This window comes from Oryzias latipes, chromosome 24, assembly GCF_002234675.1.
Source record: "Oryzias latipes chromosome 24, ASM223467v1".
NCBI lineage: Eukaryota > Metazoa > Chordata > Actinopteri > Beloniformes > Adrianichthyidae > Oryzias > Oryzias latipes.
This window is the reverse complement of record NC_019882.2, coordinates 21361462-21375990: the sequence shown is the minus strand read 5'-3', so window position 1 is coordinate 21375990 and position 14529 is coordinate 21361462. Positions and strand designations below refer to the sequence as shown.

Sequence of the window (14529 nt, the reverse complement as noted above, 5' to 3'; positions counted from 1 at the left end):
CAGTTGTCTCTCGGATAACTTCATTTCTCACACGATCCATACGCGTCACACCACACATACTCCTCAAACATCTCATCTCAACTACATTCAGCTTCCTCTTTTCCGCCACTTTCAGACTCCATGTTTCAGCCCCATATAACGCTGCAGGCACCACCACACCCCATACAATCTCCTTTTCGCATCCTTTCCCAGTGACCTACATTCAATTTGGGAATTACATTTGGGAATTACATTTTAAAAATACAAATTTCATCTTTACTTTCAAGGCTGAATTTTGAACTTCATGTTTTTAATTCAGATTAAATAAAATAAAAATGTTTTTAAAAGGAAGTTTGAAATACTTAATCCCACAAATTCTAACAAAGTATTTTGTTTTTTCACCCAGTTTGGGGTCTTTTCATGCAGAAGGCAAACACCAATATTGTTTGTCTTAGCAGTCTGAGGGAGACAAAGTGTGAAAGAAGAGGCATACGCCATTTAAATCTCAACTTGTCCTTGGAAGAGTGGCCTTTTTTTGCTCAAATCCTCAAATTTAGTGCTTGTCCAGGATAACACAAATGATCCTTGGCAGTGAGTTGAGGTAAAGCCAGATCATGGTTTACATTAAAACTTTCTGGAGAATAGTTTACAGGGACCTCAGTGTCTAAAGTTCAGCCACTGAAACCCCATCACCTCATCTGATGGTGTCTGTTCTGTAGATCACGGAGACAATCACAAATGTTAATATGTTAAAGCAAGATGAATATGTATATATTTTTTGTCTCTTTTTATATTGTCCATGAATAAAATGACTATACATAGGTGTGCATTCATAATTTTCATCACATGAAAAGGTCTCTGAGACTGGTTCTGGACACTGATACTTTACATCACTGAAGACACAACAGTTGAGTCTTAAATTCATGGTTAATGTTGATGATCAGCCCGTCTTAGAGCTTTTCTTTAAAGGCTAACTTGTTGCTTATTCTAAACATTACTGTAAAAACCCACTCAGATGAAAATTGTGTTCTTGGTGTTTTAATGTGTTCTTGTGGCATTTCTCTGATGAAGAAACCTCTTAGGACGTGGCATCAGCGTGGACATCACATTTTAGGTTATACTACCACAGTAGTTAATTCTGCTTAACTAGACTCCTGTGACTACATGTTTAGAGGGTCGGCTTAAATATTTGCTTGGGTCTTAAGAGGAGAAAGAAAATTAGGTGAAAAATTGTGTTTCTGGGTATGTTCTTATTCAAATCATTGTGAATCTGGAGCAGTTGAAAAATAATTATTTTGTTCTGTAAAAACTACGCTGGGTGGGCCTCAAGTTTTTATTGAGATTGCGCCAAAGCTTCATGAAGCATCAGGCACCACTGTTGCACTTTTCATTGTTGGAATAAAAACTCTGCTTTGGGAGACAGCTATGTTTTTTTTTGTTTTTGTTATTCCAATGCACACCAACTGATGCAGAGCTCAGAAGTTACTCGGAATCATCTGATATTGATCTTTTATTGACATCCATCATTCTTTGCAGAAAGCCCTTCCTCTTACAGAGGCCAGCTTTTCTTGTTGTTTTGTTCTCTGACCTTCATCCAATAAATGAAACCTTCCAGTGCTGCTGGCTTTATGTTGGTTTAAGTCTTATCCCTTCCTTTTAAACACACACGCATAGATGATTAGCTGTTGTTCTCAAGCATTTTGTATTAAATACAGATATTTTTTTAGACTAAAACAGTAACAAGTCAAGTCAAATCTATAGTCCGATGACTACAGATTTGACAACCCATTATTATAAGCCTCCAAAAAGATGAGGACAACAAAAAAGGATATTTCGAAATAACTTAGCTGTTAAGACTGTTGCATTCAAGCACATGCTTAAAAAGGTTATAGATAGGGGGAAAAAATGTGGTTAAAATGATTCCCGAGCAACTGAAATAACCACAGTCTTCATAGGTTTGTAAAGCACAGCCAACACCTGTAAGGACTGCTGCAGGAGTCGGACTTTCAAGAAACATTGGCTGTTCCACAACATGAACTTCATCTGATGCATTCATGGTGTCAAGCCAACCTAAACCCCCTTTTATGTCATATGTTGATCATTTGCAACATACCGTTTTAACATTTAACATCATCTTGAACAGAAAAAACACTGACGAAAAAGTTTTCATGTAATTGGAAATAATCCAGGTTTGAAGGGGTCAAACCTGACCCTATTTCACAGGTGTCTTATCTGAGGAAATCAAGACCTGTGCATCGCTGTGACCTTGTTCACAGTGATCCTTAGTTCATTTTCTAGCTACTTTAAGCACCGGCTCTTGATTGAAGGTTGTTGTATCCCTGAAACTGGTTGACTGGGGGGATACCAGACACTGGAGTTAAAAATGCAAAAACACTGAAGAAGGCCAAAGCTGTTATCTCTGCTTGGCCACAGACTGATTTTCTCCATGCTTTAATAAACGATTGCCATTATTCCAGGGGTCTATTTATATACTTTATTTATTCCTTCTTCCATTCAATTAATTAATCAAACTATGTGTCAGCCATTATAATTAATGGATTTAATGTGCATTGTGTGTTTGTACTATTAGAAAAAATTATAAAGTCAAGAAGATGGCATCATTTATTATTCTTTTCTTAGAAGATAATAAATCATTTCAACCTTAAAAATATTAGATGTATTTCCTTTTTTGTTTTGTTCTCTTTTTTATTTTCTTTTATTGCTGAAATAGCCTCAAATAAACCAAATCAATCAGGGTCTTCTTATGTGAGGAGTGCCTTTATTTTAGGGGGCCAACATTTCTGTTAAAATCTCTTTTTGTTAACTCGATAGAATATTTTATTCCATGCTGAGTTGGAGGATTATTTCTGTCAACATATGAATTCAAAACACATAAAATATAATAAAAAAAACATAAAACATAAAATATAACATGCTGTGCGTAATGAATCTATAATACATGACTTGTCTTTAAAACTTATTCCTGATTCTTGTTGGGGTGAGAATTGAAAACAAAGTCACCCAACCGGAAGGTGGCGCTGTCGTTTTCCCTCCAACTCTAAGTAGAACTTCCAGTTTGAATAAACTTTATTGACAATTGTCAGGGAGAAGTTATCCAACATGGGAGGTCGGATCGCCCGGTTGTTCCGAAACTTTAACCTGGAAAACCGAGTCTTTAGAGAACTTTCTAAGGAGAAGCCCACGGCGGCGCCCCGACACGCGGTTCCAGAGCCGCCTCTTCCCGGTTCGGACGGTGAGTGGGCCCAGCTTTCTCTGCCGCATGTCATGTGTGTCTCTTTTCCCTTCGGGGTCATGATGATGGAGGAGCCGTTCACCTCTCTGCTCTCCTTCCAGTCTCTGAGTCGGTTCGACAGAAGAACGAGCCGCTCCACGAACTCCTCCGGTCCGTGTACGTGGAGTCCACAGACCCGGCTGCCACAGCAGAGGTCAGAGCGTCCGGTTCTGTTGGTTCTGAACGGTTTAGGATGGTTTAGATGAGTCAGTTTAGTGTTTTCCGTATGAAATATTTTTTAAACCTTTAAAGCTCACAAATTTACGTGGATACTTGGGCAGACCTGCGACTACTCCGTATCGCGAGATTCCACCTGAGACGGTTGAATTCCAGCGGTACACCTCGAGGAGGCCCACAACAGAACCAGAACCCCGAAGACATTTCTGCTCCCAGCTGACCTGGAAATGTCTCAGGAGGTCTGAGCTTCCTCTCTGAGTCTGCTGCACCCAAATCCCAAAGCCAGGAGAAGAGGAAGACAATGGATGGACCATCGCTTCAATTGAACCCAACACTCACACTCAAATGTCAAGTTAACAGAGCAAAAGGCTGCTGATAAAAATGTTCACCAGTGTTGGCAGGAAGAGAGAATGAAGAAACAGAAATCCTCCAGAAACACAAAGGGGTTTGATGAACTGTAACACTTCATCTCAGTGAAAGTTATGCATATTTTAGATGGGAACTGTAGTAAAGAAGGTGTTTAGAGTCCCACTCCGTCAGTGTTCCCGGTGGTCCTTTAATCCTGATTATGCTTTTTTTAAAGCCAAAATGTCATTTTCAAGAACAAAGTTCATCAGAAACTGACTAATAAGTTGTAGGCGGGATTGTCTGTGCGGAAGTAAGCCTCTGCCGATATCCCATGTTTACACTTTTTCCCACTAGCTTACAGCCCCTCACAACCCCAACCTAACATTAGTGGTACAACAAAAATGGTGAGCAATATCAGAGCTATCCAGCTGTACAGTTTAGATGCCAGCTCAGAGAAGGAAAACAGAGACGTACATGGATCGATTTGTCTGACAGATCAGAATGGAGCAGAGACTGGAGACTTTGCCCCCGCCCCTTTCAGTTGCTTTGTCATAACTGACAGCCTTTTCAAATGGTGTTTTTTTTTTTGTTCCGGATCAGCAACGATTTGATACTAAGAAACATACTTTTGATCTGAATATTTTTTATATATGTCTTCCACCAAGAGAGAAATGCTGCAAGAATATGGTTTAAAAAACACAATTTTCATTGGATTTGGGCTTTGTGGATTCTGCTGGCAGCATTTAGTCCTCATCACCCACAGCCTCCACCAGGGGGCAGTCTGCCAGTGTGAAAGAAGGAGAGCATGCGCCATCAGATGTGAAGGATGTTTAGATTCCTGCACAGACCTGTGGAAATTATGACCAAGCAGCATCTTTACATATCCAGGTTCCATCCTGCTGTGACGTGAGGGGGAGAAAAGATCAATGACAATAATCACAGAAAAAGTTTTTTACCTTATTTGCTGTCCTACCAGGAGTGTTTGGGTCTGTGTCCCGAGGCTATGGGGGACTGCAGATGCCCTGCGAAATTCAGCCAGCCTTGTTTTTCCCCCGCAGGCGTTGAAGGAAGCTCCTGAGGCTCTGCAATCCGAGAGGAGGCCCACGCGAGTCCACATCCCAGGATACGCGTACGGCCTCACCAACGTCCCCAAAGGCAAGCTGACCATCGCAGAAGCCGTCAAGGCCCTCGGCAGTCACCAGCACCAGCCTCAGACGTGGACGCCTGAAAAGATAGCGCAGGAGTATTTTCTGGACTTTAAGGACACTAAAGCTGCTCTGGAGTTTTTTGTCCCCTTCAAGGTCGAGATCATACCGCCCAAAACCCGAACTGCCAATCAGATCAAGGCGTCTTAGGAGGCAGTGGAGGAGGAACTTTGACCTCATTTATTTATGTCACTCAGTGTTTGGTGTAAAAAGTGATTTTCTGGAATACTTGAACGATGTCTAGAGAGTTCAGCCATTAAGCTCAGATCTCTGCTCTTCCTCTGTAATTCTACTGGTTCCTCATATTCAGAAATAAACCAGTTTAAACTCAGATCGGCATGAAAAAAGCCTTCAGATACATCCAGATTAGGCCTCATTGATGCAGCTCCACGGGAATTTTCTGCTGTTTTATTTTTCTTCTTCAGGCCTTTTCATGTCATCGTGTCTTGTCCGTTGATGAGTATTTCCGTCCACCTGACTGTTCAGAGAAACTTCTGCTCCTGTCCGGTCTCCACTGAGTCCGGTTTCAGGCTGGACGGGTCATTTTGGACCCAGTCTCAGTGTGAAAGTGAGCGGACGACTCTGTATGTGTAGCTTTGGAGTGTAACTTCAGGACTCTTTTCTGCAGCAGTTGATCTTTCTCAAACCGCTGCTGCTGCTTTAGTTGTATTATGTCGAAAGAACGTTGTTGAAGCAATTCCACTCTTGTCCTGAAGGTGAGATCTGTAGTCCCACAGAGGTGATTGACTTTCAAATGAACCATTGCCCATCTTCTACAAGCTCGCTGGAGCAGAGGTTCTGCTGAAAAACAGCTGCAGAAACTCCATAAACTTCACGCTGGTACATTTTTCCTGAAGTGGCTGATAAATTTGCTCGACAAAAATCGGGGATCCTGGGTCTCATCCATGTGCAGCTTTGGTGCATCAGGATGTTCACGCAGCAGGAAGATATGTTCAGACGTGAAGGAGAAGGCAACTACAAATTGAAACACTGGGAGTGAATTTACAGATGTGGAGGTGTCCATCGCATTCATGCAATTTTTCAAAATAAAAGAAGTATCCATGTGGGGCTTTTTTGCTGTTTGAGTCATTTGCTGAGATGAACTTATAACCAGGGTTCAACAGATTCTGGAGGGAGCACTCAACAAAAGCACGTGTGTTCCTGAGTTACAGTTTTCCCTAAAAAAAATCCCAAATTCGAGAGCAAAACTGGAAACAGAGACCTGCTGGTAAACAAGAAACAAATGGAAAGAATGGCAACTCATGTAAGGCACAAATATGGCAGAGGGTGTTGGTTTTTCCTGGGAATCAAATTCCCAGACTTGGAAAATGTCTACAGTCAATTAAATACAGAAGTAGAGAATGGAGTTTGTCAGTAAATATACACCAATAATACAGTTAATTTGTCTTTCGTATTAACTTTTGATGATTTAGTATCGGCTGATACATAGAAAAGGTGCTTCTTTAGTCTCCACATTTCCATTTTTCATCTTCTGCAAACATCCTCGTTTGCCCAAAAGGAGCCCTTCCTCCCGCCAGATGAGCCCTTCCTGTGCACTGGAGCATGCGCAGACACGCATGTTCCCGAAAGACTCCACTGCTGCCAGAGCCACTGGCTTCTGTGGGTGTCAGTTCTCACGAGAGCAAAGGAGAGTGAAGTTAGTGTGGAAGTGGGCACGTGTGAGCGGAAGCTTTGGGACGTTGCTTTCACAGTAAAACATTTAAAAGAAGGGGACAGTAGTTTGACAGTAATGTCAATTGTTTTTATATGTTTTCGGAATTCTCTTGATATATGCATTTATTATGATTACAGTAAAAAAACAGTGATTTAGAAGACAAGACTGTTACCCTCATTTAGCCATTAGAGACTTCCTCACATTTAGTTGTTCTTTTTTTCTATAGAGCATTTACTTTGGCAGCTGAATTGTTAACTGCAGGTTTATTTTTAAAAAAAAAAGTTTTTTTTTTTTTTTTATTAAAGCAGGCACTGGACATCAGGTTACACGGAGAAAGTATAGCAAGTGCTTATTAAACAAGAGGCTTTTGCAATGAATTAAACCAACTGGACAGAAGGGGTGAAGAGAACGGATTGAAGTAGTTGTTTTATTTATTATTTATTGCATTGATTGAGAAACTGTTTTGTTTCTGAAGTATGATTACTAAAATTTGATTTAACATTTATTTAATTTTTTGGTCATAAACATTCCTGTTTTTCAAGTGTACCTGGATTAGACACAAAACAGGCTGCAACAAAAAGCTCCAGGGGGCTTCTTAAAGCCTAGAAATACTGGGATTAATAAAGGATATAAGCGGAAAAAGGACACCACAAGAAAGGTGGCGAGGACAAACCCAACGCCAGTCTGGACAATGCATTCTCACAAATTGGTCACAAATACATTAATTATGGTCTGAACAATCGAAGTGTTGCACTCTTCAGTTTATTTCAGGCATCATAGCAAAAGCTTTATCCTATAAATTTCTCTTATTTCTCTATAAATTTCTCTTCATTTTTGTACTGTTTTAATATAGGCTATCAAAGTGTTTCATTATGTAACTAAACTGATAGAAAATGTGAGATGGATTTGTTTTAGGCCAAAGTATTTTACTTTTGTGGGCAATGTTTACGGGATTTTTTTTTCACCTTTAATTTATATTAAGCCTAAGAGTGACCACAGCAGAAATACTTTCACTTTTGTACAGTTTTTAAGTCGTTAAAAACGCTTTCCTAATGAAATTCTTGTTGTGGGTCTTTTATTTCGAAAGTCCAGTCAGGAAGTGAAAGTCGGTGTTTCGCGCCGGCGTCACAAACACCGACACTAGTTTTCAACAATGTATCAGACAGTCGGAACATGAAAGGCTTTTGCTGCATTTGATGTTGGAAGTCGGCTCGCGCGTCTCACGTGGATAAAAGAAAACAGCGGAACTTGTTGCCGTTTACTCTTTGATGAACAGGCGGATGAATCTGCGCCGCAGGAAGAAGCAAAGCCTCAAAATGCGAGCGCGGATTTCACATCGCCGTTTGTGTAGGTGGAGACACCCGCGGACGCCGCTCCGTGCCTAAAAAACCCCACCAAAAGGCCCGGATCTGGGATCAAAAGTGGGGTTACTTCGAAGAACGCCTGGTTTTTCTCTGCAGGCGGAGGAGGAGGCAGCTGCTGGTGCGACATGGGGGAGTTCATCACTTCCAGCAGGGGAGACACATGCAGGTATCACCGGGAACACGCTGCACCGAATCCGACTCACCTGCTGTGACAAGAAAACATCTGTCACGGCCAGATGATAATCTGATCACCATTTAACCATAATCTGAGTCTCAGCCTTTTTTGTCCGGTCGGAACAGAACGCCTGATACTAATTTACTGGTGGAATGTTATTTTTTTCTAGATCAGAGCCCTTATTGGTCTATTTGAACAGATATGCACTAGTTTTAATCATTCTTTCTTCTATTTTACATTCCATATTTCTTAAAAGTTCAGTTTTTCTGGGTTTTCTCCAAACGTAAATGAAAACCCAGAGCAAGAATGTAAGTGAATCCGGAGGACCCAGCTCATTTTTCCAGGGTGGTGGTTTTGTGGAGGCTTTGAAACGGTCTCTGTCATGGCTGATGGACATGTTTGCTGGTATCTCACCATGGCTGCTCTGTGCAGCCTGGCTCATCCATGATCAAGAGCCTCTGATTGGCCTGTAAAAAATCAGGAATCCACCTCATGGCATCACTAAAACCTGCTTTTGCCTTTTGTGGAGTCCACTCATGAGACTCCTGAGGTTTCTGTCATATAAAAGCATACGTAGTAATAATATTATTAACCCATTTAGCCATGCCCCCTCCCCATGGTGTTGGGGCGGGGTATAGGGGAACAGCCATGCCCCCGCCCATGGTGCTGGGGCGGGGTATAGGGGAACAGCCATGCCCCCGCCCATGGTGCTGGGGCGGGGTAGGGGAACAGCCATGCCCCCGCCCATGGTGCTGGGGCGGGGTAGGGGAACAGCCATGCCCCCCTCCCTATGGTGCTGGAGCGGGGTATAGGGAAACAGCCATGCCCCCGCCCATGGTGCTGGGGCGGGGTAGGGGAACAGCCATGCCCCCCTCCCTATGGTGCTCTAAAACACGTGTGTTTATGAACATTTTTTTTTTAATTTGTTAGTGAAATTCAGTTAGCAAACATTGCCAACGATGACTATTCTTTTAAGCAGTTAAATTATTATTATTATTATTATTATTATTTTTTTTTTTTTCGATGACTATTCTTTTCAACTGTTGTTTGCAGGAACATTCTCCCTGTAGGGATGGCTCTTTTCATGATACATTGTCATCGTTTGCTGTTCGGGGGCTGCAGGTTCCTGTGTGTTTCAGAGGAGGGGGGGCTTCCTGTCATTCATCAGCGTGTGATAACTGCAGCTAACCTTTAGGCGGTCAGGATGGAGCTCGGTCTTCCCAGCTCTTCAGCCGCTGGCGTGTTTATCCCACGTCTTTTGTCTGGTGACTGTCTTGCTGACACGACAACACTATCAGTTGAACAGCAGCTTATCCCGGTATCACAGCAGCGGTCGATCGGTCTCTGAGTATCCATCAGGTCCGGCCTCCTCATGTGGAGCGGTTGTAGATACTTGGCAGTAGGAAGTTAGAGCCTCCGTTGTTTGTATCGCTTATAAGTGGGCAACTTTTATGACAGGATTTGACCAAAGTCCTTCTGTGTTCTTTGACAGCTGGACATGTTCCCGCCTTCACATGTGGCAGTAACAGTCAACCAGACTGTTTAGATGTTTTTAGGGTGTTTTTCACTTTTTTCAGATGCGGGTATCGAACCAGCAGAGCCTCTGCTCCAAGGATTCCCCATGTATTTCAATGGAGGCAAAAATCCTGGAATATCTTGAAAAGTTCAAGGATTTGAAGGACCAAAATTCACAGCTGGAAAAAGCTGAAAGAGCCGAACATTTGAATAGTTGAATGGTTAAAATAGATGAAAAATTATAAAAGGAGTTTAGCAGCAAAAAAATGGAGGAAGATTCTATAATAAAGAAAGAGAAACATTTATGGGATTCAAACAATTATAGAATGAAAACAAAGATGTCATTATAGTTGAAGATTTATGTAGATTTGTCAAGCTGAACACATTATGTATAGAGAAGATTGATTGACAATAGTTCATAGCCAATCAGGACACAGAACACAGCGTTAAGGCTACCAGAATGACCCAAAAAACATCCGCTGACAGCGAGACTTAGAAAGTTGGACTGCGTTACAGTGAGGAAAACACTAGTTTACTCAGTGATTTCTGAAACCCTTCTTCATTCCTCCAAACTCCAGGCCGTTGTGTGTCCGTTTAAATGGAAGAATCCGAGCGTCTCATGATGCACATTGCCTGACACATGGACCTTTTACTCTTTTTGAAACAGTGTTTCCCAACCCTGGTTCCAAAGCACATTGATCTGACCATGTTTATCAGCCTTTGCATAGACTTTTTAATGGCTGCCTACAAAACCATGTGTGCTTGAGCAGCGCCGCATAAAAACATGTGTGCTCTGGAACAAGGGTGGAGCTGTTCATTTCATTTGTGTGCTTAGGGCCACCATGAGGAAAAAGACTCATTTTGTGTGGATATAGTGCATTGTTATCACAGTGTTTTCACTGTTCTTGTCCGGCTGTCTACTAACATTTCTTTACTTTCTAGGATCTGGTGACCTGGACCAGGGCACCATGGTGGGCTGAGGCGACCACATCTGCTGCAGTGTGTCCAGCATCGGCCCCCCAGTAAAAATGCCGGTGTGGGAAGAATGGTTCACTCTCTGGCTCGTTCCCGTTCTGAAGCGCTGGGCAGCAACAACAGCTACTGCTTGCTTGTCACCGGGATTTTGAGCCTTTCCAAGAAGCTGCTGATGGAGGACATCTCAGCGGCCAATGTTTCTGTGGGCTCCCGGTCTCCACCAGTGGCGATCACCCCAACAGCTCAGGCCCAAGATATCCGCCAGAGCGTCAGCCTCCCCCTGCAGATCTTCTTCAGTTTTGCGATGATCACCATCTTGCTCGTGGCCCTTTCCGGGAATGTGGTGGTGTGCCTGATGGTGTACCAGCGCTCAGCCATGCGCTCAGCCATCAACATTCTGCTGGCCAGCCTGGCGTTTGCCGACATGATGCTGGCTATCCTGAACATGCCGTTTGCTCTGGTCACGGTGGTGACCACGAACTGGATTTTTGGAACCCTGTTCTGTCGCGTTTCAGCCATGTTGTTTTGGTTGTTTGTGATGGAGGGAGTGGCTGTTCTGCTTATAATAAGCATCGATCGTTTCCTCATCATTGTCCAGAAACAAGACAAACTCAGCCCACAACGAGCAAAGTGTCTCATAGTGGTCACCTGGGGACTCTCTTTCATCATCTCCTTCCCTCTATCGGTTGGTTTCCCCCCTCTGGATACCCCTCCCAGGGCTCCCCAGTGTGTTTTTGGATACAGCACTGAGCCTGGTTACCACGCCTATGTACTGATCCTCATGTTGGCGTTCTTCTTCATTCCGTTCTTGGTCATGCTGTACACGTTCATGGGGATCCTGAACACCATCCGGCACAACGCCATCCGCATCCACAGCCACCCGGATGGCATGTGTCTGAGCCAGGCCAGCAAACTGGGCCTGCTGAGCCTGCAGAGGCCTTTCCAGATGAACATCGACATGAGCTTCAAGACCCGTGCCTTCACCACCATCCTCATCCTCTTCTCTGTCTTTACAGTGTGCTGGGCCCCCTTCACCGCGTACAGCCTGGTGACCATCTTCAGCGATGACTTCTACCACAAAAACAGTTTTTTTCAAATCAGCACGTGGCTCCTGTGGTTATGCTACCTCAAGTCAGCCCTCAACCCACTCATTTACTACTGGCGGATCAAAAAGTTCCGCGATGCCTGCCTTGACCTGATGCCCAAATACTTCAAGTTTCTTCCTCAGCTACCAGGGAACACAAAGAGGCGCATACAGCCCAGCGCTGTGTATGTATGTGGAGAGCATCGGTCTGTGGTTTGAAGGGAGTTCCACTCTAACACTGTTAGCACACCGTGCTCCTCTGGGTTTCGGTTTTGGACTTCTCCGGGTGGTTCTTCAGGCTGAATGTGGCACTACATTTCATTGGCGCAGGGTTCCAGAAAACAACTTTTAGATCCATTCTAAAAGCTGTAGTTTGAATCCAGTGTGGCTTTTTTCTGGTTATGGTCTAAAATAAACCTTAATGTTATCACAATCTGACAGAGATTAAATGTTAGACTTCCTAGCTATTTGCTTGATTCAAAAACAATTGATTAGAATCAAAAGTTCTAATACACTACTGGAGCCGTTTATTCTGAATTTTTTTCAGCCAAACAGATCTGAGTCCAAGTATTTCAAAGTGTTAAAATGAAAAATCACACAATACTTAAAAAAAGAGGTTTATTCATTTTCAAAGATTTATTTACATGGGGTGCCTTTATTTTTATTGTTGTTGTTTTTGCAGTTGTACAGTAAACACTGGATTTTTTTAAGGAAACTCTCCTAAGTGAGATTCAGAGTTTGACTGTCTTGGATCTTGACTAGTGACGGTTCTGTTCAGTTGCTCCAAAAAAGCTTCAGGTCTGAACTTTAGCACGATATGTCAGTTCCTGCCAAAACAAAAGAAGAAGCAGTGCTGTAAAAGATGGATCTACACTTAAACCAAGTGACTGTTGTCTTGTGGGTGGTTCACCTTTTTGCCGTGGGGGTCTTTTAGAGTTTAACCCCCAAGGTCAACAGTCACTGTGTTCTCGGCTAAAACCCCATCCTGTCCACACGGAAAGATGTTTAGGTCAAATGCATCTGCTAACGTCTGGTTCTATACGGAATTTCAGGACAAGCCTCCTGGCCTTTACGATGTAGCGTTCCAATCAGTCTGAGTTACTGCTGTTGGCAATCAGGGTTTGAAACATATTTTTATAAGAACATGGTCTAAGGGACATCTGGACTAGCCTGGTCTTCTGCGTCATCAGTCCACATGCTGACTCGGCACAAAACAGTAACAACTTTGCAATGCTTGGTGTATGTTTGATCCTATTTTTTTAGAGGATACTGGTGCACTCGAGCAGGAGCTGGCACGGCCTCTCCTTAGAGCGATTTCTCCTGCCCACAGACCTTCTGTAAAGATGGACACCTCTCCATGGTCTCACAAAAACTTGCTTTCAAAGCTGCGCTAACAGGATGGCAGTGGGTCAGCACTGGGGCGAGGGGCCGGCCCAGCCCGGTTCTGTCAGAGAAACGGTTACTTTGACTGCAGGCTGCTGTCCGACGGATTCCTGACATTAGTCTGTGTGCAGAGGAGTTGGGTAGTCCATCTTTACATGTGGTGTGTGGGACATTCTTCTGCTTCTCTGAATCTCAAGACCTTTAAATCAAACTGAAGCCTTCTTATCCTGTAAAGAATTCATTGAAGCCATCAGATCCAAAAACTGCAACCCAGTGCAGCTGCTGTCACAAGAAGAAGCCATGAGGAGATTTTTGCCAAAATTCCCTCACAATTTTAGCAAAATGTTGAGACTAACTCCGATAAAGAATGAGATCCATATTTATGATGCCAGGTTTTGTGTTTTAGATTGAACCAGTACTTTCATTAGACTGGAGTCAATGAGTTCTTTTGTCAGTTTAGCAAATTTACCTTCTTTTCTGAGAACAATTTAATGTTATTTATTGTCACAAAAACCTTTAAATGGAAGCGGTGTTTTGGGGAAGAAATAATAACCGGTCATGAATCATGACATGCACTGAACGGCAGTGTGTGGGACTGATTTCCTTATTTTTTTCTTACTTGGGGCAGACTGTTGCCTCATCTCTTGGTGAGCAGATTTCATAAAAAAACATGTTAAGTTGTGTGAATTCAGTTTTAAGGCATGTAAATCAACAGCTTAAGGTTGTGGGGAGGAAGGGGCCATAACACTATGAGCCTGTATCTGTAATTCAATGTTTTGATTGTGCCTATGAATTAGTTTATTATTCAGTCAGAATGCTGCTACATCTGGTGAAATGTGCAATTCAGTGTCTGTTCTGTTGCATATAATAAAAACGTAGACATTTCTTACATTGGTAAACAGCCTCATTTGCACTTCTTGCATGTTTTGTGTGGAGGTCTTCAGTTTTATTTTGAAAGTATTCCAGCTTTTTTTCCCTTCCAGTTTTTCCTGTAGGGTAACAGATCTTATGCTCTACATTCTTCTTTTGGTCCAACAAAAAACTTTTTTTTTCTTTACTCAGATGAAAAGGCTTTTTTTTCCTTTTTTTTAAAATAATCCTTTCAAAAATGGAAGGGTTACCCATTTGTTTTCAATCCAAACAGTGAATAAACAAGAGAAATCCACCCTTTTACCTTAACCCTTGTGCTATCCTAGGCACTTTAACATTGGGAGTTGGGTCATCTAGACCCACTAGACAGTGCTCTGAACCTTTTTTCTTCAATGATTTGTGATCTTCACTGGTGTCCATGGATTACATGAAATCTTTATCTCCACCTTTATCCACCTTTGTCATGGTAGGGAGAACACGTCAATGG

The 14529-nt window shown here is 42.6% G+C and overlaps 2 protein-coding genes across 3 annotated transcripts; both read left to right on the top strand.

Annotated features, from left to right (window-relative positions):
- The first annotated feature begins 3055 nt into the window (after positions 1-3055).
- On the top strand, positions 3056-6069 carry ndufaf4 (NADH:ubiquinone oxidoreductase complex assembly factor 4). Its single transcript, XM_004083913.4, has 3 exons — positions 3056-3232; positions 3334-3425; positions 4855-6069. Exons 1-3 carry the CDS (start codon positions 3100-3102, stop codon positions 5149-5151), a joined length of 522 nt encoding a protein of 173 aa, XP_004083961.3. The 5' UTR covers positions 3056-3099; the 3' UTR covers positions 5152-6069.
- Positions 6070-7777: 1708 nt separating this feature from the next.
- On the top strand, positions 7778-14071 carry gpr63 (G protein-coupled receptor 63). 2 transcript variants are annotated; one of them, XM_020714606.2, is made up of 3 exons: positions 7788-8023; positions 8137-8206; positions 10673-14071. In XM_020714606.2, exon 3 carries the CDS (start codon positions 10776-10778, stop codon positions 12006-12008), a length of 1233 nt encoding a protein of 410 aa, XP_020570265.1. In that variant the 5' UTR covers positions 7788-8023; positions 8137-8206; positions 10673-10775; the 3' UTR covers positions 12009-14071. The 2 variants fall into 2 exon arrangements, with proteins under 2 accessions (XP_004083960.1, XP_020570265.1); XM_004083912.4 differs by having other exon boundaries at positions 7778-8206.
- Positions 14072-14529: the final 458 nt, after the last annotated feature.

Excerpts from the sequence above, each read along its gene's own strand:
- ndufaf4 (XM_004083913.4), top strand. The coding sequence starts at position 3,100 with ATGGGAGGTCGGATCGCCCGGTTGTTCCGAAACTTTAACCTGGAAAAC. Across the intron at positions 3,233-3,333 it reads GCCTCTTCCCGGTTCGGACG|TCTCTGAGTCGGTTCGACAG; the intron begins GTGAGTGGGCCC and ends CTCTCCTTCCAG. Across the intron at positions 3,426-4,854 it reads ACCCGGCTGCCACAGCAGAG|GCGTTGAAGGAAGCTCCTGA; the intron begins GTCAGAGCGTCC and ends TTTCCCCCGCAG.
- gpr63 (XM_004083912.4), top strand. The coding sequence starts at position 10,776 with ATGGTTCACTCTCTGGCTCGTTCCCGTTCTGAAGCGCTGGGCAGCAAC.